We start from the raw sequence: 24,055 nt of genomic DNA, 5'->3' as shown, positions 1-24,055 counted from the left end.
CTTCTTTAAGCTGACTTCCAGCCCAAAGAGCTCAGCAGTGTCTGCAAAGCAGGATGTTAAACGTTGCAGAGCTGCTTCTGTGTGGGCGACAAGGGCGGCGTCATCAGCTTAAAGCAGTTCCCGGACAAGATGGTTTAAGGTCTTAGTGTGGGCCTTCAGTCACCTTAGGTTGAATAGGCTTCCATCCATATGATATCAAATGTAGATACCATCCTGATCATCGAGGTCTGCCGTGGCCCTTTGGAGCATCATGCTGAAAAAGATTGTGAATGGCGTTGGTGCAAGAACTCAGCCTTGTTTCACACCACTGGTTATTAGAAAGGGCTCAGAAAGTGCATTGCCATATCTGACTTGGCCATGCTGATCCTCATAGAGTGAGATGATCATTTTAAGGAACTTGGGAGGACATCCTAAACGTTCCAAAATCTGCCATAGACCTTTTCTGCATCCGGGGGGGTGAGGGGGGGCGCTGCCTGTGGCCCCACACATCTGGGGGAGGAACAGTACGTTCTCTCAATGGATATCTAATATGATTCTGAAAATTACTTTGAATTGTGTATTCATCAGTGAAACCTGTATCCTTTCAAACACAATAGTGCTGCAAGTATCAATGAGATCTCTGAGCTTAGGGTATATACCACATTTCTTTCAGATGCTGCAGGCAATGAGTATGATTTAAGTGACTTGAGCAAAGATGGTGAGCCATGGGTTGCTATTGACACTTCAAAGGAAGCGAAGAAGCGAACATTTTTCTTGAATGTCTGCAAGCCTTTGCCCTATGTGACTGGATGTTCTGGTAAGCCAATGGCAAGTGTTTCTTAACTTATGACTTCTGATGTAAGAGCTTATATGCAGAATGACATCCCTGGTTATTTTAGTAGGGTTAATTGAATCCTGCCTGTTTTAATCACTGAACTCACATAGACCTGGGTGACATATGTCAGGAGTACTAATAAACAGACTTTTGCAAATTGAGAGCAGTCTTAATGCTTATCAGGACTTTTGCATTGAGATGTGTGTGAATATATTTGGGAAAATTGCGTCGAGGGCAGTATTTGCCAGTATCTTTTGATTTTATTATTATTTTTTCAAGAAGATAGAAAAGTCAAATGTTGTTGGAGCCTGCTAATTGAATGAGGCCAGAATGAGAGGCTTATGCCATGTCTTACTGAACTTCTAGCCAGTTTAATATATTTAACATCACTCTAGTCTTTTATTAGTCTGTGGGAACAGATAAATTAGTGCAGTTGGAAAGATTTAGTGAATGCAGGACAGCCTCAGAGGCTTTAGGCACACAGTGTCTCCAACCGTATTTATGAATTAATTTCTGTTGTGTTCTGCTACAGGAGTTTGAGACAGTCTGCTTTAATGCTCCAAGCTCTCTTAAAGCTACCCTATTATGTTATTTTACAATAAATTTAACTCTAGTTGTCAAAGCTTTGAACTAAAAAACAGGCTTTTTCCTCTAGGTGGTGCCATAGGATCTTGTGTGAAATATGCTGATAAAAGCAAGAACCTTGGAGTCATTCAGATAACCCCCCAGGCTGCTACTGATGGGTCATTGAGCATTATCTACTTGAATGGTGACATATGCAAAGATAAGCAGCGTTATTCTACACGTATAATCTTCGAGTGCGATCAAACAATGGTAATTTTCTGTGCCAGTTGCTATTAATGAGGCTTTTAGTGCTTGGGGGTACTATATTAAAATGGACAGTGTTTATTCCTCTTAGAATGGAGAGACTGGTTCTAAAAAGTAATATCTTGTGTACAGGCTTTTCCTTTGTCTCTTTTTAAGTGCTTTACTGAACCTGTAGAACAACAGTGTTGTGGAATCCTGTGAGCTAGCAAAAGCAGCTCTTTGCTGAAAATGAGTGCTGAAATTAGGTAGCAGAGATTTTAAGGCTGTGCAACTACAATTAAAAAAACCCTGCATGTATGTTTTGAAACTTGCAATGCAGCTATTAATAAACCCTTTTTATATGGCTCTTTTCTGTAGGGATCGCCAGTGTTGGAACAGGAGAATGACTGTGAGTTTGTATTTGTTTGGAGAACCTTGGCAGCATGTCCTGTTCACAAAGCAGAAGGTAAGTGTAGTTATTTGAGCTTTAAAATATCAAACAAATCTGTACAAGTAGTAAATACTTACTGAAGCTGTGTCAGTTTCTTGCCCTGCGATTCTTTCTGTGAAAGGTGCTGGCATGTGGAGGGATGAGCTTTAAGCCAACTAAGTATCCGATCTGTCATTAAAACTATAAGTTAGGCCAAGTATATTTGCCTGTTATCCTATCTAGGGAAAGAAAGTAATAATGCTGTTTCTGAGACATCATAGTATTATATTGTTAAATCACAGGCAGACTTGCTAGTAAATATTAAAGCATCACATTTCATGAGAACACAGTTGATTGTGTGCCTGGCAACTCATTCCCTGTCCCTCACTGAAGACTGGTAGCTAGATTTTAAAATTGACACTTGTTAGTCAGTGGGGGGAGGGCCAAGGGGGACAGTCTTCAGAATTTGCAGTTGACTCCAGGATGTGCAACAAGGAGTCACAAGTTCAAGTTCTGATACTTGATTGGCTCTTAGATGGGAAGTTGAGTGTGCAAGTATAATCTCTGCCCTTGCAGGCTTTTTTTTGCGGCTTGTAGTTAATGCCTTATAAAACATCTAGACTTCCTGTAAAGGATCTGTTGCAACAGTCCTAGACATTATTGAAACTGCCAGTGATCTCATGTGGCATGAGCCATGCTTACAAGCTGCTACTCTGTAGCACGTAATACTATGCAGGACACTGGTGACTGACTTGTGCTTTTGAAGGGAGGGAAACTGGTGTCTTTAACTTGCTGCCAACTTCTGTGATTGAGAAGACTGTTCATGTGATCCAATCTGATGATTTTTATTTTTTTTTTTAAAGCTTTAGAGCAAACAGTCATTTTAAAACTGAGGACTTAATCAGCAATAAAGTTACTGAGGTATATCAGCTGATCAGACTCACAAAAACTAGAATTTTCCTAAACCTTCTTTGTAGATTTGTAAGCTGTAGTAAACATTTCCTATGATCTCAGTTATTCTCTGACTTGGCGAACTTCATAGCTGTTAAAAGAAGATACAAGACTGACATCAAGAACACCTTTCGCTTCGGCCTTGTGACCTTGGTGTTCTTTCCAGATAATTAAGCAAGTGCTGGACTTAGTGACTCTGGTTCTGTACTTAACCTTCAGCGTAGCTGAAGGAAGAACCTGTGAGGCAACTTTAAAGTCGTTTTTGAACTATAGTGTGACTTTTGCATCTTGCTTTAGTGGCAGTTATAAAAGAAATTAGCCATTTATAGTGTAGTCACATAGTTCTAGATATTGGTGATTTCCCAAGACGAGTTGCTTAGCTGAACTAAGATGGCTCTTCAGTGTCACTGCCCTAAAGTGCCAGCTAGTAACTTTTGTGGCCTTATTTGTTCCAGTAAGCCTTAATTGTCCTAAGTGTATTTGGCAAAGCTAATAGATCTTAAATTGTATTTTAAATTCTTAATTTTTCTTTAAAGGAGAGGATTGCCAGGTGAAAGATCCAAGGTATGGCCATGTTTATAACCTGAAGCCACTTTCCAATAAGGACATAAAAGTGAGTACAGATGAGTATGACTACTACTTCAGAGTTTGTGGAGAAATAACAGAACCTTGCAAACCAGAGGTTGACACTGTTGCATCGTGTCAAGTAAAGAAGATGGACAGAACTTTCAGAAAAGTAGCAGGTACAGCACTTACAGAAGAAACTTAGAGAATGCGAAGATTAGCTAGGATGTAACTGAAGCTACTATGTGATAGAAGAGTGGTTCTTGCTTATCTTGTACCTCTTATGAGACCAAGCACCTCACCACCTTTTCTTACTGTGCAAGGAAAATGGCATATATGTAGTTATCCTGACACTCAATTATGAATGAGCTCAGCCTTACTGAATAGTACTCATTCAATAACTAGATCACAAATTTTAGGGGAAGGTTGACATCTGTCTATCAATACCTTATTGTGCATCTTATTGCTGTTTATGTAACCCTGCTGCCAGAGGCATTACTACAGTCATGTATTTACTGGAGTAGCTGTTGACTTTTCTGAACTCCTTGCTTCTAGGCTTACGTACAGAAAAACTGACTTTCAGAAATGGTTTAATCATGATTAATTACACCAGTGGAGAAAAATGTCATAAAATATATGAACGGTCAACTGCCATATTATTCTATTGTGACAAGACTACATCTGAGGTTAGTTTCAAAGCATATGTTTCGTGTACATACTGTCTTCCAGAGTTGCCCTCTTAAAGTATGAAAGTGTATGATGAAGAATATGAAATAGCCTCCTTCAAGAACTGCCTAATAATATCCAGATTAGACAGGAGATTGAAAGGTCCTATGAAGTGATAAAAAATGAGGAATGTTTTGAATTTTCAATTTATGAACAGTACCTTTTGTTGTGCCTCAGGAAGGTTGGGGCATGTCATTCCTTTAGGGGATGCCTGCCATTGTCAAAGCTCTTGGAGAAGTTAGGAAGGGGTGTTCTCCCATACATTACAGCTGTTTCTTTGTAAAAAAAATAAAAGGTAGAAGGCTGAATGTACAGGAAAACAGTTTTTACATAACCAGACTAAAATAAGCTGGTTACTTGCTTTTAGTATCTCTCTTTGTACTTGCACTTTCCTTCCTTTTCTTAATGGTGTGTAGAGTTACTTTTGCTCTTCTCCTTAGTTCAGGGAGGAGGCAGAAGGTTCGAATGGCTGCCCTTTTATCAGAAGTGTGCATGAGGATAAACTCAGGTTTGGGAGAAGCCATGCTTTCAGCTGGTCAGAGGCATAGTGTGGCTCTAAGATTATATATATGTTCCTGGGTCTTCTTGAAGCAAGACTAATGCATTTTGGTAACTTTAGTGTGTTTAAATGAGAAAGCAAATTACTTTCGTGTTGCATTCTTTCAGCCTGTATTTTTGAAGGAAACTCCAGATTGCACCTACATGTTTGAATGGCATACTCAGTATGCTTGCCCACCTGTTAAATCTACTGAGTGCTCCTACAAGTAAGTTGTTCCCACAAAGTTAAAATGAAGCTGTATGATGAAAGAAAAAAATACAGCCTTACTGCAATTCAGTGCAACGCTGCCGCTTTAGCTATCGTGTTTTGACTTAGTAACCAGCTAATGTGGCATTCAGTGCTAGTGCAAAGTATTTTAAGTAAATTTTGCAATTTGTGTTTGTGAAAACTAATTTCACAGAAGAAGAATACTTTGAGATTCTTAATAATAAAATAATAAAAGGGAACTTTTGGGTATGCAGTTATTGATGGTTGAAGGCTAAGTATGCTAGGTTATTGCAAGTATCTGGTTATTATTTAACTGTAGCTAATTTTAAACAAGAATACAACTGCTATCTGTTTGGAACTTTGACCAAACAAAGCTCCAGGAAAAAATGTCATTTATACCTGTCACCACCAAGTATTAGCTCATTAAGATTTGATAAGTGGGGTCAAATGTGGCTAATAATTGGCTCAGAGTTTTAACATCTGGCCTCATTATAGGTTTCCACCTTCACGTAAAAGTGCATTGTAACTGTGTTTGTGGTTGCCATGCACTGAATGAAAGATGACATGCTCCAATTAAAAGTTGAGTTACTCCTGCATTATCTGAGGGCTGTGTGCATGTGGACAGTTACTGTGGGGGTAGATGGCGCAGTGATATCTCTGTACCGAATTTGAAGTTTCTGGGGAACAATGAGCCTGCAGATTTCTTTTTCAGCATGATACTCTGCTTAGAGTTACTGCAGTAACTTAAGAATTGTAACTTTAAAATACTTAATTTTTTTACATGCCTCTTAATCTTTTTGTACAGGGATGATGATGGAAACTTCTATGACTTTTCGTCCCTAATGCGACACAGAGAGAACTGGGAGGCGATTGCTATATCTGCTACAACACAGAAATACTATATTAATGTCTGCAAACCCTTAGTACCATATGGTGCTGCACGTAAGAGCAAAATAAAAATACAGTCTTCCTGTTGTAGCTAGGGAAGGCAAAATTGGTAGGACAGTAGTGCTGGTGGCTGTTCTGAGTGAAAAAATCACAAAGTATGTGGAGGCAGTGGTGTGATGTCATCACCAAAGGGAAGGATAGGTTGTGGATCTGATTTCCATTTACTTAGAGGGTGAGATTCACTAGCAGCTCTTATCTTCTCATAATAAATGCTGTCCTTATCCAAAGTCTGCTGTAGCTCTTAAAGATTAAAATAATTTCTTGGCACAAGATGCTAACTTCAGAATTTTTCTATGGCATCTTCTGAGTGAATCTGTGTTTTGTGCAGTGGAAGACCAGGTAACAGACTGTAGCCTTCCACTCTGTGTAGTAATCTACTTCCCCAGTAGTAGCTGCCACTACTTTCTGCATGACCTTAAGTAAAGTGAAGATATTGCTGCTACTTGTGATTTTTGGGTAAAATACACCCCACTGAGTATGGTTTGGACAGTGGCTTGGAGATATACCTGAAAGTAAAGTAGTGCAGTTTTATTCCAGGCAAGTATGCCTTAGTAATGTTTGGAGTGATAATGCAGTTTTTGTTTATCTATATAGGTTCCTGTCCTTCTGATGCTGCTGCCTCCCTCATGGAGGGTACAAAATGTACCAGTCTTGGGGAGGTGGCTGATGGTCCCCGGAGGGAAAATGGCATTTCCATTCTGAAGTATATTAATGGAGAGCAGTGTCCAGATAAAATTCGCAAGAAAACAACAATATTGCGCCTCAAGTGTGATGAAAGCAGAATTGTAAGTGGGCTCCTTCTGGTGGAGTTTTATATCACTGTGTGTATATGGAGAATGTGGGCACCTCTTATTCGTTCCCTAATCATCTGTAGTTGAATGGGAGCCAGTCTTGCAAGCAGACTGACTTAGAAGTACTTGAATTTTAGATGCTGTGCAATTTTTGAGATCTTTTTGTACAATCTGCTAGCACAGATTTTACCATCTGTAATAGATAAAATTGTCTGCTTATGTCTTGAAGATGAATGTAGTGCAGGTAGGGAAGTGTTTCAAGTAGTAAATAATGCTATTTGCTGTGTAGTTCTTGCTCTTAGTTCATAGCTCTTGCACACTCTATGCCTTGCCGTTTACACTTCTATTTTCTATTGCCCTAGGCTGCCTTTAGCTCTTCTCTCATTAATTTGATTTCTCCTGATAATGATTCTGTACTGTTGTATATTTGAAATAATGAGAGTTAAATACTCTGTCCTTGGATTAATTCACTGGACTATGATGGTCTGTTAAGTCCTAGGACTGGCGTTTGAACTGAGCTCAGCTGCAGGTATAGCCCTGTTGCATAGTCTTACACTGTCACTCTGCAGGGTTGTCACTCTCTCCACTGTTTCACGTTTAGGAATCAAAGCCAGAACTTATAACTGCCATTGAAGATTGTGAATATACCTTCTTATGGTTCACTGCTGCTGCGTGCCCTCTTAAAAGCAATGTGCAAAATGACTGTCGGGTAACCAATCCTGCAACAGGTAAGGAGGAGGCCTCAGGATTTCATACGTGGAAGAGACTGTGTTCTTGAGGGACTTCATTAGAAAAGTGCAGTGGGACACATCCTCTGGATGGTGACTAACAAGCTTATTGATGGTAGAAATATCTTGTAAGAGACTGCAATGTCCCTTGGAACATCAATAGTCTATAGTTCTGAAAATAGTTTTACCTCTGTTAATATGAATAAGTAACTGTTTGCCTTTCTAAGCTAGCAGGCAAATAGAGTCTGGTTGACCGTCCTACTAAATTAAGTTACTGAAAACTTTTAATACAAAGAAATGTCTTGCTTTTGAATCTGAAAAAGAGATTAAATTATTCCCCAATCTCTCTACAGGCCATCTCTTTGATTTGACCTCATTAAAGCGAGAGTCTGGCTATACAATCAGTGATTCACACAACAGAAAGATTGAGTTGAATGTTTGTGCTGAAGCTAAAAGTTCATGTGCTAATGGAGCTGGTAAGTATCTTATCCCCTCTGGTACTGTAAGGATTGACTATAGGGTACTCAAAAGAAATACTTATATTCAAGTTTACAGTAAAATGTGAGGGGTAGGTTTTACTGCAAATGCAGAAGGAGTAAAGGGAACAGCTTTGTGGCTGAATTGCCTAGGAAAAGAACCTAAAACTGTTCTAGGAGGTGAAGCCATGTATTTCTACCAAACTCCATTCACTTGGGCTCACTTCCAGTCTCAATCCCTCTAGTTCCTAGTGGATGGGTATTTTTTTGGACATGAGGCCAGGAATGTAGATATTTCTGCTGTGCCTCTTGGCAGTTGTGAAAATGGAGATGTTACAGGCTTCCAGCTAGAGTGAACCGAGCACAGAAATTTCTCTATAGTGATGCATTGCTGGAATGCATCTGCACTGGGCCTTGTGTCCGCACTTCAAACCTTTGCCAATCCTCTTTCTAGCTTTCTGTCCTGTTTTGAGTGCTTCTGAAACATCAGTAGAAGTTAACTTGTTTTCTAAGCTGCTAACTTGCAGATTGAATTACTAACTCTTTTGGCAAATTGAATATGAGGTAATATTAAGGCATCTTAAATGCTAGGAATGTTGCTTGTGAGGTAAAGATCATTTTTGTGTAGTTAGAAGGAAATACTGGATCGATTTGGTTTTTAAGAGGCATCTTAAAATGATATATAATATACCAAATACTGTGCTCTGTGATTGATTTAATCTGTATAGATGCAGTACATACAGGTTAATGAAGTGTTAAAGACAATATTTGGTCTTTGTTTCAGTGCAGTTCAGCTCAGTTTAATGGGAACTCCAGATAGTGTGACAAAACCTATCTTTCATAGGAAAACTCAAGTGAGAATAAAATCTTAAGTTTCCCACCGTTTATATTGTAAGGTGTGATTTTTACAGGGCAGTTACATCAGACTTAATCTGTTTTGTTCATTTTTTCTTTTTTTTTACTTTAGCTGTCTGCATCACAGGTGGCCGAAAACCAGTTAATGCTGGAAAACAGAGTAAAACTTTAACTTATGAAGATCAAGTGTTAAAACTTGTCTATGAAGATGGAGATCCTTGCCCTGCAGACCCTGCACTGAAGCATAAAAGCTATTTTAGCTTTGTATGCAAGTCTGATGCTGGAGATGACAGTCGTCCTGTTTTTCTGTCTTTTGATGAGCAGACATGCACTAGTTACTTCTCTTGGCACACTTCCTTGGCTTGTGAGGAAGAGGTAAGGATTACTTTTACAGACAGCACTTGTGGGACTAAATTTCTGAGGGGGGTTGGATATTATATCAGTGTATTTTAAATTCGTTGAGGGAAAGGTCTGTTCCTGTAGTACAGAATGCAAGTTCATACAGAAGTTCTCAAATGCTTTTCATACAGACATTTTCAACACAAATGAACAGTACTTGGCAAAGTCCTGCTCCACATGTTGAATCAAGTTAAAACTTTTAACACTTCATAAAAACCCCTCTGTGCAACCTGCTTAGCTGCTTTTCTGTACAGTTCAAATGGAAGCCATAGTGTTGTCTTGGGAAGTGATGGTTAAAATCATCTGATGCAGCAGGCCAACAGAGCTGAGGTTGAGTTGGGGATAGATAGCATCTCTGTTAATGGGGATATTCTTTGTTTCTAGGCAAGTAACTAGTGGCCAGGCACCAATATGATCAGTTTGCTCAGTGCAAAAACTGATAAATCTTGATAGTGTGAATTTAGGGTCTACTTTGGCTGTGTAACACGTGTTGTAATAGCATGATTTGGTCAACTCTAGCTGAACTGGTGTTCCAGACAATAGTTTGTGCTAGTCTTTCTTTAGTTAATGTAGCTAGTTGAATTGTTACCACTATTGGGTGCATGGAGTAAAAGCCAGTAATAGGAGTAGAGGGCTAAATGAGCTGTTGGATGAATTTGGATCTTTTCTTAACACCTGTACATTACTTTTGTAAATCTGCCTAATCATCCTTTTCACTGCCTTGATTACCTCCACTGTGACCATTGTTCTCTGTATCAAGTTATTTTTCCTCCTCATCACTGTCTCAATACTATAGCTCTTGCTTCCATTTAGGAAAAAACATCTTCGGGTTTCTTTCCCCAACAAGAACTGTCACATGTCCCCTCTTTTGGCTATTCTGGTTTCATCTTCAGTAGTATGTACCATGCTGCAACACAAATCAACAGTGCCCAAACCAATTGTGCTTTCTAGCCTGTTCATTCCATTTGGTGATCATTGTGCACTTCCGATCGCTTTTCACAGTGACCCAGGCTATTTCAGTGTGGTGATAAGTAGGTAGCGTTGATGATTATTGGTCCTAAAATTAAACGGTAATTTTGTTAGTTATTCCTTTTCTAATATCTAAGCAAGAATAGACTTTTCAAATTCCACGGAGGCTGTCAGTAAGTTTATGCATATTTAGAGTGTATGAAATGGGTTCTGAGGAAATATAGTAGTCAAGCTATCAACTTAAAATAAAATGATTTTATGTTGTTATGACTAAGCTTGCTTATTCGAGGTGGTCCAATGATGTGTGGGAGATGAGGAGAGGAAGGGATCTTATGAAGTGATAGTGACTATGTATGCTGGAGTGTGTGTGCCAGAGCTTTATGACTTGGTGTTGTTCTGACAGGGACTCCATTCCATAAGAACGTTTAAATGATCAAGGTTTTTCATGTGCGGCTTGTACGTGCTTAGTATCTATAGACAAACAAAAATTGTAACAAATGCTGCTTTTAAATGTAGCCATGCTTCTGGCCCCAAGAAAGATAGGATGCTTGTCAATAAATCAAAGCAAGTAACAAAAGAATAAAATCAATGACATGTACATTCTTGTAGGTGAAGTGCTCAGTACTGAATGGCAGTTCTGTTATTGACCTGTCCCCTCTGATCCATCGAACTGGGTATTATGAGGCATTTGTGGATGAAGATATTACAGATGTTTCTCCTGACTTTTACATCAATGTTTGTGAGCCTCTCAATCCTATCAAAGATGTTAATTGCCCCCCTGGAGCAGCTGTGTGCATGGTTCCTGTTAATGGATTGCCAATAGTAAGTACTATGCCTTGAATCACTGAAATGTGCATTTAATAGTTTAATACGGTATCCCTGCCTATAAACCTGATTTAAACTAGGGGCTTGACAATGGGTTAAAGAAATGAAATGCAAAATTAAAATCTCCTCTGCAAAATTCCCTTTCATCATTTTTCTCTATGAAGCAGTATTTTCCTGTCCTGAACCTCAGTGACTTTTTTGGGTATCAGAAGATTCAATTCAGTGATAAATATGAAAAATTGCTACAGAGAATTTTTTTCATGTAGTGCTGTGTGCCAAATATAGACATTGGGAAGCAGAACATCTTAGTTTACCATTCTGTGGCTTACTCGATCTCATGATAGCCTGCTTCATACTGCAACAGGCTATGTCCTACCATGCTTCAAAATGCATTTAGTACTTTCATGTAAAACTTTGACAGCTGAATAAATAGCAAGGCTATGACAGAATGTTGGTTAACTTGTCTGTGTTATTACCTTGAGAGATGAAGGCTCTTACCTTTTGAAGGCTTGTTTGTGAGCTGTAGAAGACAGACATAAAAAGTTGAGATTGTTTTTCATGAACTTTCACATTGATCTAGGGACTGTGCTCCATTGTTAATGCTGGTTTTAAGTCATGTGTTGGTAATTTGGTACAATGATGTAAAGAAGAATCTACCTGTAAGATGCAGACCCTCCCTGGCTTTTGTCAAGCTTAATCAAAGGGTGTTTTGACCTTCTCAGCTTGTGTTTTGTTAGGATTGAAATAAAATAGCTGTTCTTTGAGTATAGAATGCAGTTTTCAAAAGTGCAGTACTTGTGCTCCTATATAAACATGAATCTGAATTGATCTGAATCTCTGGGCTGATCTGAAATCTAGATGTGTCCCATAAGTCTATTAATACATATTTTTGCTTGTGTAGGATATTGGTCGTGTTACTGAACCTCCCAAGTTAAATGAAGCAGTAAATGAAGTTCACATCACTTACAACAGCACTACTCCTTGTCAGACAAACAACAAATTGAACTATACTTCTGTTATTGTATTTCACTGCAGCCAAGGAACTAGTCTGGTAAGACATCTATTAAACTTATGTTGATATTGGAGTATAATGGGAAGAGAGTCATAACCAGTATTAGCTTTGTTTAAAACTAAATCAAGAATTTGTTTCTAGAATGTGTGGATGGACTTATTTCATCAAGGAATATACTTGGTATTTGTATTCTTAACAAGCCAAAATTTCATTGAGTGCATGAACTTTAGGCTTGAGAGTAACAGATTCTGATGATTTCAAGGATGACATTCCACTGACGTAATGTAGCAATAACTTATTGCTGACATTAAACTTGATGCTGTATTGCACCTTTAGATCCAAAACCTTGTACTTGTGCCTCAGGCTATCGTGAGAACCAGTGTAAGTGTAGAGCTGTTACTGTGAAATGTTTTCCCTATGTTGTAACCTTTTCCATAATCATACACAGCTTTAAAAATTTGTGTTTAGTTACTTACGTTTTATTTTGTGTCAACACCCAAATGCTAAATTGAGTTTGCATGGTGATTTGAGTCCAATGCTTCTTGAATTTTTTTGAGTGCTTTTAACAAGCTGTAGAGAATACTTGGGTACGATGTTTGACAAACTAGAGCTTGCTGAAGATTGTGGAACCATTTTCCATTAGCATGGGGCATGAGCTGAAACTTGAGACAGCTCTGAATATTACACAGGCCATACTAATATTTTAGTTTAAAATATGAGGAAGTAAAAAACGTACTCTATAAACCTTAACTCAGTGAAATTTCTTAACGTCCTCACGCTTTTGCTCCTTTCAATTAAGCTGAACATCAAAAATCTCAGCCATAATTAAGAAGAAAGCTCAGATACTTCAGTTCCTTCTTTGATTGTTTTCTGGAGCAAGGTAGAATGTATTTCCACCATGAGTTTTTTGCTACTGGTTGTAATGTAAAGGCATGGTGTTTGTCCTACAGTCAGTGAAGTCTGGCCTTGGTAGTAACTGAGGTTAAATACTGGGTGGGGGGGAAATGCAGAAAGAACAACGAACTTGCAAAATTAGACCTAATGTGCCTGTGTTCTTTGGTAACAGGGTAAGCCGAAGATGATAATGAAACTTGAGTGCAGTTTTGTGTTTGAGTGGGAAACTCCAGTTGTGTGCCCTGATAAAGTGAAAACTTCAGGCTGCTCTGTTACTGATGAACAGCTACACTATACTTTTAACCTGACCAGCCTTTCTGGAAGATCATTTGAGGTAATGCCTTCTGGTGGTGTGATTCTTTCTTATTTGTTTATTTATTTGTTTATACTTTCCTACTGCTGTCAACATTTCAATACTGCAGCAAAGGTTTCTTTTAAGCATCCTGGGCTGTGAGAAAAGTACCGACTGTAGGCTTTGATGCAGACTTGTGATACTTCTGGTTGTCTACACAGGTATTTTCTGGATCCAGCAGTTACCATATTGGTGTGTGCAGTAAGGCAACAGGCTTGCCCCAGGGAAAATGCAAAGATGGGGCAGTGTGCCTGACATCTGAAAAAGGTGTGTCATCTTTTGGAAACATGAAGGAAATGAAAATGGACTATAGCCACCAGGATGAAACAGTGATCTTGCAGTATACAGGAGGTGATCTGTGCCCTCCAGGTGAGATTGGAGCAGACCCATTTTTTATGTTAAAAATGTGCCAAATTTTTTTCTCCTTAATATATGAGGCTTTGTTCTGATAAGAGGAAGCAACATTTTACATATGTTAATAGAAACCTGTAGTTTCCTTAAATCACATGCACCGTACTAATCTGCAGCATCAACATCTATCTCCCTAGAAGAGACAGTGCAGCTTTTCTGTAGGGATGATTGTAGCTACTTGTTCACTACATCTAGTTTTCTAATTGGGTTTAAACTCAATATTTCAGTATTTCTGTTATCTGCCTCTGACTCTTCTTTAGTATTGAAGTACAGGCTTCGGGTATGGTCATGAATATGGATATCCCTGCATGAATATGGATGTTCCGCTGCACGTTGTTAAGAGTTTATACCTTTCCTTCTCAGTGACTGAAAAGGGAGAGCTTTGTGTCTTCCCCTTCAAGTACAAAGGAAAGACCTATGAGGAATGTATTACAGAAGAAAAGAATAAGCCATGGTGTGCTACAACTGAAAACTACCAGGGAGATGAAAAGTGGGGATTCTGTGGTAGCGGTAAGTACTTCCTGCACTTCATGTGCAAGGATCTGAGCTAACGCAGGGATTTAGCTACTGTAGAATTCATATGTGCCTGGAAGCCTCTTGCAAAGTATGTTTTTCCTTTTTTTCCAACCTTCCCCCTTATAGCAAATGCAAGAAAGGAATCTACCATTATCTTCACATGTGATGAAAATGCTGGTATTGGGAGACCACACCTTCTCAGTGAGACTCTTGGTTGTGCTGTGACATTTGAATGGAAGACTCAGGCTGTTTGTCCTCCCCAGAAAATGGAGTGCAAGTTTGTCCAAAAGCACAGAACTTACGACTTAAGAATGCTCTCTTCCCTGACGGGGTCATGGATCTTTTTCCACAATGGAAACTCGTGAGTAATGAGCAACTCCCAGGGAGCAGCTTGCTATTCAGTACTTTTGAAGTTGTAATGTGGCATAATATTTCTGTTTGCTTAAAATTGTCAGTGCTTAACACTGCATGTAGATAAAAAACCAAGAAAGGAACCCATTTTATCCAGAGGGATTTAAAATTACGTTCTTCATTCTCACTCCTTCCCTATTTTGGTAGCCTTTTTAAAAGGATGAATAAGTCTAAACTAAAAGCTTTTTAAAAGCTTTCTATTTAAACTGCTATCTTAACAATGTAATTTTGTCATTTAAATGCAATTTTTTTTATTCTTAATAATGTTAAACAAAAAAATTAATTGCTTTCTTTTAACTCAGGTATGTAATTCTTGCCTATAAACTTTAACTTCTAAGCCTCTATGTATCAGCTTAGAAGAAAATATGAATGACAGGAATTCATCAACCTCTCTAGCATCCCCCCTCTAGTTAGCAAATAGAAATGAACTGGCAAGGATGACAGCATCTAATTCTAAACTTATGATATACCATGAGGTAGCAAAACTGCTTCATTTACCACCTTGGTAGTAATTCCGCTGTTCTGATGTATCTGAGCTGGTGTAGCTTGGAAGAGACACTGAATTTGGGATGGTACTATAACCTTTATAACTGAAAAAACTTTTGGACCTTTCTTGTCTCTGTTCCCATTTCTAGTTTGGACCCAGATCAAAATTAACTAATGAACTAATCTGGTAAATGATGAATTTTTTTTTGCACAGTCTTTTACTTGAAAATGATAGTTAGAAGTAATCTGCCAAACCTTAGCTTACAGAATAAAGCATGTACTAATTAGAGATTTAGTTTCTTGCAATCTGTCTAGCTTCCCATGAGGATTCTAAAGTTTGTGTATCACTTCTTCAGTTAGGCCTAAATGAATTTTAAACTTTTGTCTACTGTGTTCTCTATAGGTACTATGTGAATCTCTGTCAGAGGGTACATATGGGACCCACAGGCTGCCCTGAAAGAGCCAGTATTTGCAGGAAAAGCGACAATGGAGATGTTCAAGTCCTTGGACTTGTTCATACACAGAAGCTGAATGTGACAGGTAGTTACTTTTTTTCTTGTAGAGAGCTAGAGATGGAAGGTTAAATCTTACAGCCTAGCTATAGTGCTTCTTAAATTATGATGAAGCCTTTATTTTGAAATATCTTCACCAGTGAATCTTTTGTTTAAAAAAAAAACCAGTAAATGCTACTACTCAAATGTGGTGTTTAAGTCATGAGAAAACATTGAAGCAGTAAACAGTGTTGTCATTAAAGCTGTAAGAAATTAGTTGTCCATCTGAACATTAAGAAACGCTTTTTTACAGGGAGGGTGCCCAAGCACTGGCACACGTTGCCCAAAGAGGTGGTAGAGTTTCCTACCTTGGAGATATTCCAAGGTTGTCTGGACATGGTCCTGGATAGCTGTCTCCAGGTGGCCCCTACAGGAGCAGGGGGTTTGGACCAGATGACTTCCAAGGATCCCTTCCAACCTCAACCAATCTATGATTCTGTAATTGTGAGAGGGAGAATTGTTTTTGTTCATCCTGTTTGAAAAGGCTTATTCTGCATCAACTAACTTCTTCAATGAAAGCAACATGTGAAAGATGACTAATTGGTTTCACTCTTAAGAAAAGGACTTAAAAAAACCCAACTTAATCTTACTCAAGTTTTCAGTTTAAGGAATATTTTTAAATTGGTGCTGAGTTTGTAGAATTGAGGGAAATTTTCCATCCAGTTACACAAGCAATACCATGTATTATGTGTGTTTATTGCTTGAGCTTATTTATAAATGGATATCTTCTTCATTTTCTCTTACATTTAAAAAAATGACATCTTAAATGTAAACATTTGTCATGGCCATACTGGTGACCTGAACACAGGTAAATGCAAAGATATCCAAGGATTTTTAAATGGTCAAAAGTGTGAATGCCTCAAGTTACTGAAGTGCTGTAATTGATACATATTGTCTATGCAGGGGAAGAAAATCCTAGAAGTTAAAGCAAGGAAGTCTAGAGAATGAGCAAAGGAAATTTCTGTGTAAAAGACCTTGAGTGTCACAATTTTTTTTTTTCTTCTAGGTGATACAGTGTATATAAGTTATACCAGTGGGCAAGAATGTAGGAAAAACAAGAAAGTAACAACAATTATAGAACTGAAATGTGCAAAAACAGTCGGCATGCCTATGCTGCAGAGGTGAGTAATAAATTAACATACCAGTGATCTTCGTGGCTGCTTCCTTTGTACCTCTCTAGTAAACTCTTAAGTCTTGGGACAGTGACTGTCCACTCTGTTGGGCAGTCCCTAAAATAATCCTTAGCCTGTACATGCAAGGCTTGAATCTTCTGGAGTTTCTTCAACTATTCACTTCCATAAACAAATATATTTTGTATTTATCTTGAACTTTCTGGGCAAAAATTTAAACATTCTACTTCCAAATTAGATCTGACAATGGCTGGGTTGCTTTTGTTTTCAATATTAGTCATAGTACTATGACTGTTAACTCTGCTCAAAATCTGTGTATTAGAGAACACTTAATGTAGCTAAGTGATTGAGCTAATAAAACATAGTGTATTGTTGCCTCAATACAGTATATTTAACTAGAAGCTGTCTAAAGTGAGGTATGTTTGCATGGATCAAAAATACTAAAAAGGCTTGATGAATTTTTATTCCATCTTGATATTGTTAACTGTATATTGCTTGTAGAACTGGTAAACTAAGCAAAATGCTCTGTAAGAGTCAAAGAACTAGGTAGCAAAATTTGATTACCTTATACATTTTATCCTGTTTAAATAAAGGGCAGGTTTCACATACTGCAAAAAAGCAGCCTGATATGTTTGTTAGCTAAAATATTTCAATAAAATCATCTGATACACTGTGTAAATTCTGGAACTTTAAGTAGGACGTTCAAGTGCAGCCAGATCTTTTAAAGTCTTGGAACTACAGAAAAATGCTCTGCAATTCTTCAAATAGCTTTTTTTTGAGTGCTACTTTACTATTTTATCTTACTCTCAGCATGATGCTTAGGCAGGACACTGTCACGTGGGTTAGCGGTTGTCTCTTCCCTTTCTCAAGATGATAAAAACTTGTTAGTCTTTCCTGGAATCATCAGGTCTATCTTCTGTTTGGTAGGTTTGATGAAGAAAACTGTGCTTACTACATTACTTGGGACACACGTGCAGCTTGTGCTGTGAAGCAGCAGGAGGTGGAGGTGGTGAATGGAACTGTCATTAATCCTACAACTGGGAAAAACTTCTCTTTAGGGGATATTTATTACAAGTGAGTAAAAAAACCCTAAAGAAATGCCAAAACAACAAAATCCCAACAAGGACCAAAACCCACAATATCTTAGTCCTGTAGAACTGTATTGCAAGAAAAGAGCTTGGTATGAATATTCTGTTTTGCCTTAACAGTTCTTAGGTGTCAAGTGGAAATAGCACTGAATTCACCTTGTACCGATGATTGACTTAAAGTCCTGATTATTAGTGCAGGTCACAGCTGGACTTATGTGTGTGAGCATGTCCAGGTGAATTAAGACTACTCTAAAGCTTCCACATACTCACCTTGATGTTAGATCTCTTTACTGTGGATAATTGCTCTCTTCCATAGTGTATAGACATTAGTTCAGTGCTAGGAACTCCTCTCCCCACCCCGAGTACTCTTTGGCTTTTTACATAGTACCTTTTTACCTGCTCACATGATCCATCAGGAAGTAGGAACCCATGCTTCAAAAGCCTTAGAAGTGAGGAAGGACATCTCTGGAGGGATGGTTAAGCAAGCCTGAACTCGGGAGTGGTAGAGAAAGACAAGCAGTTACACTGACTGTACTACACACTGCACATAACCCTGTTTCAGAATATCTTATAAACTGCTATATTTAACATCAATGCTAGTGTTATGCAAGGAAATCTGCCTATACTGGTGTTTTGGGAAGAATAAACTCTGCTTGTAGGGCACAAACCACTAGTGTGCAGGATTGGAGTAACTGAGCAAAAGTGTTGCAAATAAACCTATTGTGCAGATGTGATGACAGCATTGCAAGCATAGAGAAGGAAATAAAAATCAAACAGTCCTGGATGAAGGAGAGGAAGGCAGGACAAAATTAAAAACTTGGTGTGATGTGAGATTAAAGATAAATCATTATTAATCAAGCTCAGCTTTCAAGCAAGTGGCTAGTACAAATAGCTCAAAGTGTTCTCACTTGGACCAGCAATGTGAAAGGATGGTAGAAGTAGTTAACCTTCTGGAGAAGATGTCTAAGCTGTGCTATTTATCACAGCTACATATAGTTTTTACGGCCGGTAGTGTGTATGAGCCTCTGAAGCATCCTTTTGTCTTCAGTTTATCTTAAGTCTTTGGAGGTATTTACATATCCACTCACACATTGAGGGCAGTATAACTAGAAAAATTTGCTTTCTGTGCTTGCTTATAAAGCACAGAAATTATATTTATGCTAAATATAATTTTATTTCTAATGTTGAGGGAGGAAGCCTCAGTCCTGCATCTTTCCTGGTTGCTGAATAAATCACTCAGCTTGCTCTGGAATCAACCAGTGGTAGCAACTACCACTGTCGCCGTCTTATCTCTTGGGAATAATCCAAATCTGTGAGTTTAGACTTTAAGGATAGGCTTGCCCTCTGTTTCCTCAGATTATACACAGCTTCTGGAGACATACGGACAAATGGTGATAAATATGTATATGAAATTCAACTTTCTGGTATAAGGAACTCAAGTTTCCCAGAATGCTCTGGAGCAAACATCTGCCAGGTTAAAACTAATGAACGTCGCTTTCGGAGAGTTGGTTCTGCCAGAAAAGCTAAATATTTTGTTGAGGGTAAGTCATTGTCCACCAGACTGAATTGCTTGATATACCGTGTGAATTACTTCATCAGAAAATGGTTCTTGTTTCATCCATGCTAATGCGCATTTCTGTAAATCTATCCAAAGTCTGTCTAGCATAATTGAGGTTACTTTTTCTTACTGTGTAAGCTCAGTTGCAAATATGGCCTAAAGAGGGGTTTGGGCTTGATAATTGTTGAATCTCCTTTAGCTAGCTACTTTTTTTGTATGAAGAGCTTGACCCACTATTCCATAGCAACTGTTTGGATCAGCTACATAAAAGTATAAGCTCAACTGTAGATAACTGCAAAGTGTAAGCTGTTACTGCGGAACAAATACGTTAACTTTCCAGGGTCTCACGTTAATTGACTGTTCTCAAGGAAGCAGTAAACTACAAGGTTTTCTTCTCATTGTAGATGATGATTTGGATGTCATATTTTCATCTGACTCCAGATGTGGTAAAGATAAATCAAAGTTTGTGTCTTCAACCATTTTCTTCCACTGCAATCCACGAGCAAAGGAAGGCATCCCTGAATTCCTTCAGGAGACAGCAGACTGCCAGTATTTATTTACCTGGTACACATCTGCTGTGTGTCCATTATTGTGAGTAGTTAACCATTTTCTGAAAGCAGCTTTTGTCAGCACTTCTCAGCTAAAGGCTTTTTGTTTGCCACAGTGGTTGTGAAAAGAGGGAAAGCTAAAAGAGCAGTAGACTCATAGATAGATGGATGGACTTAGTGTTCATATATGCAGTGTTTGGCACGTGACCGCTAAACAGAAGCTTGTCAGACTGATCAGGACCTAAAACTGGAGAGACATGGTGGAATTAATATTGTTGTTTTCACTAAGTAAAACATACTGTAGCTGACAGAACATGCTGTTTCGTGTTACTGAGAGGAGGAAACAGTTTGTGGATGAGGTGTTTTGGTCCCTCTTGCCTTACTGTCTGGAAAACTTTGAAGCCATGGCAAAGACTGGCCTTCCCCTCTATCTGCGTACTTCCTGACGCTGGAATTAAAAATCGTTGTGGGTCTTGAAGGAATAATGAGGTATTTCTGCAATTAAATATGATCAGCTAATTTACAGATCTGAAAAGGAGTAACAAGGGAACAATGTTAAAAGCAGAGTCTCTATATTTAGGTGCTTACCACATCCTTGACATGTAGGCAGCCACACTGTGAAGAATGGAGTGACTGCTTCTAGGACTGTTTACTTTCTGGCTGCTAGAAAGCACAGGGAAACTTGATTCTGATTTAAACAGACAATTAGCTATTGAGGGAGTTTGGCGTTTGTAGTGCCACAGTCAGCTGAAAGTTAAATAATTTTTGTAACTTTTGCAGCTTGCTCAAGTGCAGATTTTGTTCTAAAATAGCAGCTTTGTGTGGGTAACTGCTGCTGTGTAAGATCTGGAGTGCTTAATCATGCTCTGCAGTCTTGACTGTAGTAAGTTTTATGCACTATTTGATAGCGTACCAGGATGTAGGCACAGTACATAATGTTTCTGGTTTTCAAGTTATTTTTTACTTAGATGAAATCCCCTAAATTCAGTTCATATAGGTGTTAGGTTGGAGTGACAGGATGGTGTGGCATGTTTTCTTTGAATCTGCTGTTTCTAATCCAGTTTGATGAAAGTGGTCAATAGATCTTACTTATCCTTTTCTTTTCAATTTATGTTATTAGGTCAACGAATGATCCAGAAAACAATCAGCACCAGACAGATCAGGAGGCCCAAGTACATAAAGGTCTTTCAAGGAGAAGCCAGGCTGTTGGTGCTGTGCTGAGTGTCCTCCTGGTTGTTCTCACTGCATGTCTAATAATCTTGCTGTTCTACAAAAAAGAGAGGAGGTAAGAAATGATTAGGAGGCTTTAGAAGTTTCTTTGGCAGGACTTGATTTCCTGCCAAAAGTGTAAGGGAAGTAGTAAACTCAAGTTATGTTTTTTCTGTTGGCAGCATCAATTGTCAAACTGCTGGTTCCTTCAAATTCTCCATTTCTCTCTGAAGGTCCATGTAAAGAGGGCTGGAGTATGCAATTTAGTTGGGCTAACCTCTATTGTGGGCAGCTGCTAATTATGGAGGATAAAACAATGTGACAATATTGTTAGTATTTGATATCCCTTCTCCTTTCATGGAGTCAAGCTGGATCCATACAACAGCATCAAGGAACAAGTGCAAGTTCTGCTGTTCCTCTGCTTTCCAGACAGGTTTAGGCATGAAGGCCAGAGATGTTTCGGAATAGTCACCCTGAAACTGTGGTAAGAGAGAAGATGTACATCATCGCAGACGGAATTTTGTTAGAGTGATTCAGGGTCAATGTGATAACTTTCAGCTTGCTTGTTGAAATACTTTATGTTGATGGTAGAAATCCAGTGAAGAAAAGTGAGGGCTAATAAGCAGATACAATCTTCCAAATGTGGTATTCTTCCCTTTCTTTAGGGAAATTGTAATAAACAAGATAACGAACTGCTGCAGAAGAACATCTGGTGTTTCCTACAAATACACAAAGGTAATACAGTGACAAAATAAAATGTGTTTCTTGTCAAATTTTCTTAATATGAAGCTTTTGTTAATAAATAATTAACCCTGTTAATTCAGTACATGGAAGCCATACTGTGTGCCTTCAGGAAAGCCACACAGCTGACATTATATATATATATATATATACACACACACATATACATTTATATTGTGAAATGGGAAAGGAGGATAAAGTTGAGGAAACGAAGAGCAGTCCATAAGTTGCCAAATGACACGTAAATTTACAAGAAGAGAGCAAAGTGTGTTTCAATATAGTAAAAAGCAATGCTCTTGCAGTCTTACTGTCTTATGGCTACATTAAACCCAAGGCCATGTGGGGTCTGATAACGGGGGAGATAAGCATGTGGCAACATCTAGAGGGGTAAATATGCAGTCTCATCTTGCATTTTTTTTTTCTTGCAGATAAACAGTGAAGAAGAAGCTAATGAGAATGAAACAGAGTGGCTAATGGAGGAAGTTGCAGCACCAAATCAAAGAATAGAAAAAGGAGGGCAGGAGAATGGTCACATTACTACTAAGTCTGTTAAATCTGAAGCCTTTTCCTCTCTCCATGTGGATGACCTGGACAGTGAGGATGAGGTGTTAACCATTCCAGATGTAAGGATTCAGACAGGAAGAAGACTAGACAAGAGCAAGCACCCACAAAAGAAGCTACCCAGTCTTAGCAATGATAACAAAGCTTATTTGTTGAACGGTGGAAAGGAAAGGAAAGCAAAAGCCAAGCCAGGCCAGCAGCAGGCACAGAACTCTATAAATACAGTATCGTTTCATGATGATAGTGATGAGGACTTACTGAATATTTAATAACCCCTCTTGTGCCTAATCAAATATATATAGAGAGATTATATATAACAGGACAACATTTCCAACCAAATATGAGGACTTCAGCCTGAAAGATATTTCTGAATTTTGCCTTTAACAAGAAACCATTAAAAAGGGAAGAAGAGAAAGATTTCTTGGTTGTTTACAATGATCTGTTCAGTAATGACTGGATTTCTGACAAGAAATCTGAGTTATGTTGACTCTCTAGCCAGGACACTTTTTTTTTTTTTTTTAAACCTCAGCATAGATGTTAAATGCTCACTTAAAAAAGAGAAACCTTTGAAAGGAAGGGATTAAGGCTCAATGAAGCCCCTGGCTTCTGAGACTCAAGTTATCTGACTACTATTGTTTTAACTCCTTGTATTTATTGATCCTCTCTACTCAGGTTTGCTTAACAGTAACATGTTCTTCCTGCCGGCAGGGTATTATTCTATGGGTTCACCTGTCATAAGACAAGGAAAAATATAACTTTTGTGTGTTGGGATGATTTGATGTAAATTTTGGAACTGGTCTAATTTATCTTGTAAATTTGAATATCCATTCTAATTTAAACAGATCATTGGTTTAAAGGTGTGGACTGAGAGGTACAATTCTGTATAGCTTTAGCCTGAAATGGTTGCTGTTCTTTGCATGATATTTTTTTTGGTACTGGTCACATGACTGACTTCATCAGTATTTGCCTAAGCAGCTAAAAGCATCCAAAGATTTTTTTTTCTTTCCCCTTGATTATGGCTGGACTAGGCTGACTTCATGGAGAACCAGAGTTTTCAAGGATGTAGAGGCAGAATTCCTATAATACAACCTGCACTGCCCAGTTGGTCATCACCAAGAAAAGCCCAACGACTAGAGGAGCCCTAGTCGGCGTAATACCTCTCTCTGGTATTAAGTTCAAGGAAAAAAAATTGTGCCAAGGTTTTCTAATAGACTAATTTCTTGTTCTTGTTCTACAATCCTGGCCATGGTCATTGATTTGAAGTGTTGCTGGTAATGAATGCAGGTCAATTTTCCTTTAGCAGTCTTGCTCTTCTCCTGGTGTTTCCTCAATAAAATTATGGACAATGATAGGGTTTCAAAGCATTGTAGAAGTACATGCGGTGGTCAGAATTTTTTGAAACTTTTCGTTGTTCCTTTTGGTTGGCTTACTCAGTTTCAGCAATGGTTTCTTTTTATAAAAACTCCATTTTGAATCAAAATAGTGTAATATAAAGAATTCAGCAATTTCAATAAAAGTTATGAAGTGGGTATTCCAAA

The 24,055-nt window shown here is 38.4% G+C and overlaps 1 protein-coding gene across 1 annotated transcript in view; it reads left to right on the top strand.

Annotated features, from left to right (window-relative positions):
* IGF2R (insulin like growth factor 2 receptor) overlaps positions 1–24,055 on the top strand; it is a 57,529-nt gene extending 33,474 nt beyond the window's left edge. Inside the window, exons 24-48 of the mRNA XM_017813710.1 lie at positions 653–796; positions 1,470–1,648; positions 2,000–2,087; positions 3,539–3,745; positions 4,122–4,252; positions 4,959–5,056; positions 5,864–6,000; positions 6,601–6,791; positions 7,399–7,525; positions 7,879–8,001; positions 8,969–9,231; positions 10,834–11,046; positions 11,951–12,100; positions 13,128–13,289; positions 13,469–13,676; positions 14,082–14,228; positions 14,361–14,595; positions 15,535–15,671; positions 16,689–16,803; positions 17,740–17,886; positions 19,257–19,441; positions 19,863–20,049; positions 21,127–21,291; positions 21,881–21,950; positions 22,385–24,055. Coding sequence (XP_017669199.1) covers positions 653–796; positions 1,470–1,648; positions 2,000–2,087; positions 3,539–3,745; positions 4,122–4,252; positions 4,959–5,056; positions 5,864–6,000; positions 6,601–6,791; positions 7,399–7,525; positions 7,879–8,001; positions 8,969–9,231; positions 10,834–11,046; positions 11,951–12,100; positions 13,128–13,289; positions 13,469–13,676; positions 14,082–14,228; positions 14,361–14,595; positions 15,535–15,671; positions 16,689–16,803; positions 17,740–17,886; positions 19,257–19,441; positions 19,863–20,049; positions 21,127–21,291; positions 21,881–21,950; positions 22,385–22,786 — 4,211 coding nt within the window. The 3' untranslated portion in view covers positions 22,787–24,055. The remainder of the gene's footprint in view (positions 1–652; positions 797–1,469; positions 1,649–1,999; positions 2,088–3,538; positions 3,746–4,121; positions 4,253–4,958; positions 5,057–5,863; positions 6,001–6,600; positions 6,792–7,398; positions 7,526–7,878; positions 8,002–8,968; positions 9,232–10,833; positions 11,047–11,950; positions 12,101–13,127; positions 13,290–13,468; positions 13,677–14,081; positions 14,229–14,360; positions 14,596–15,534; positions 15,672–16,688; positions 16,804–17,739; positions 17,887–19,256; positions 19,442–19,862; positions 20,050–21,126; positions 21,292–21,880; positions 21,951–22,384) is intronic.

Source organism: Lepidothrix coronata, unplaced genomic scaffold (assembly GCF_001604755.1).
Source record: "Lepidothrix coronata isolate B3197 unplaced genomic scaffold, Lepidothrix_coronata-1.0 Scaffold42, whole genome shotgun sequence".
In the NCBI taxonomy this organism is placed as follows: domain Eukaryota; kingdom Metazoa; phylum Chordata; class Aves; order Passeriformes; family Pipridae; genus Lepidothrix; species Lepidothrix coronata.
The sequence above is the reverse complement of the archived record's forward strand: the minus strand, read 5'-3'. Positions and strand labels throughout refer to the sequence as shown.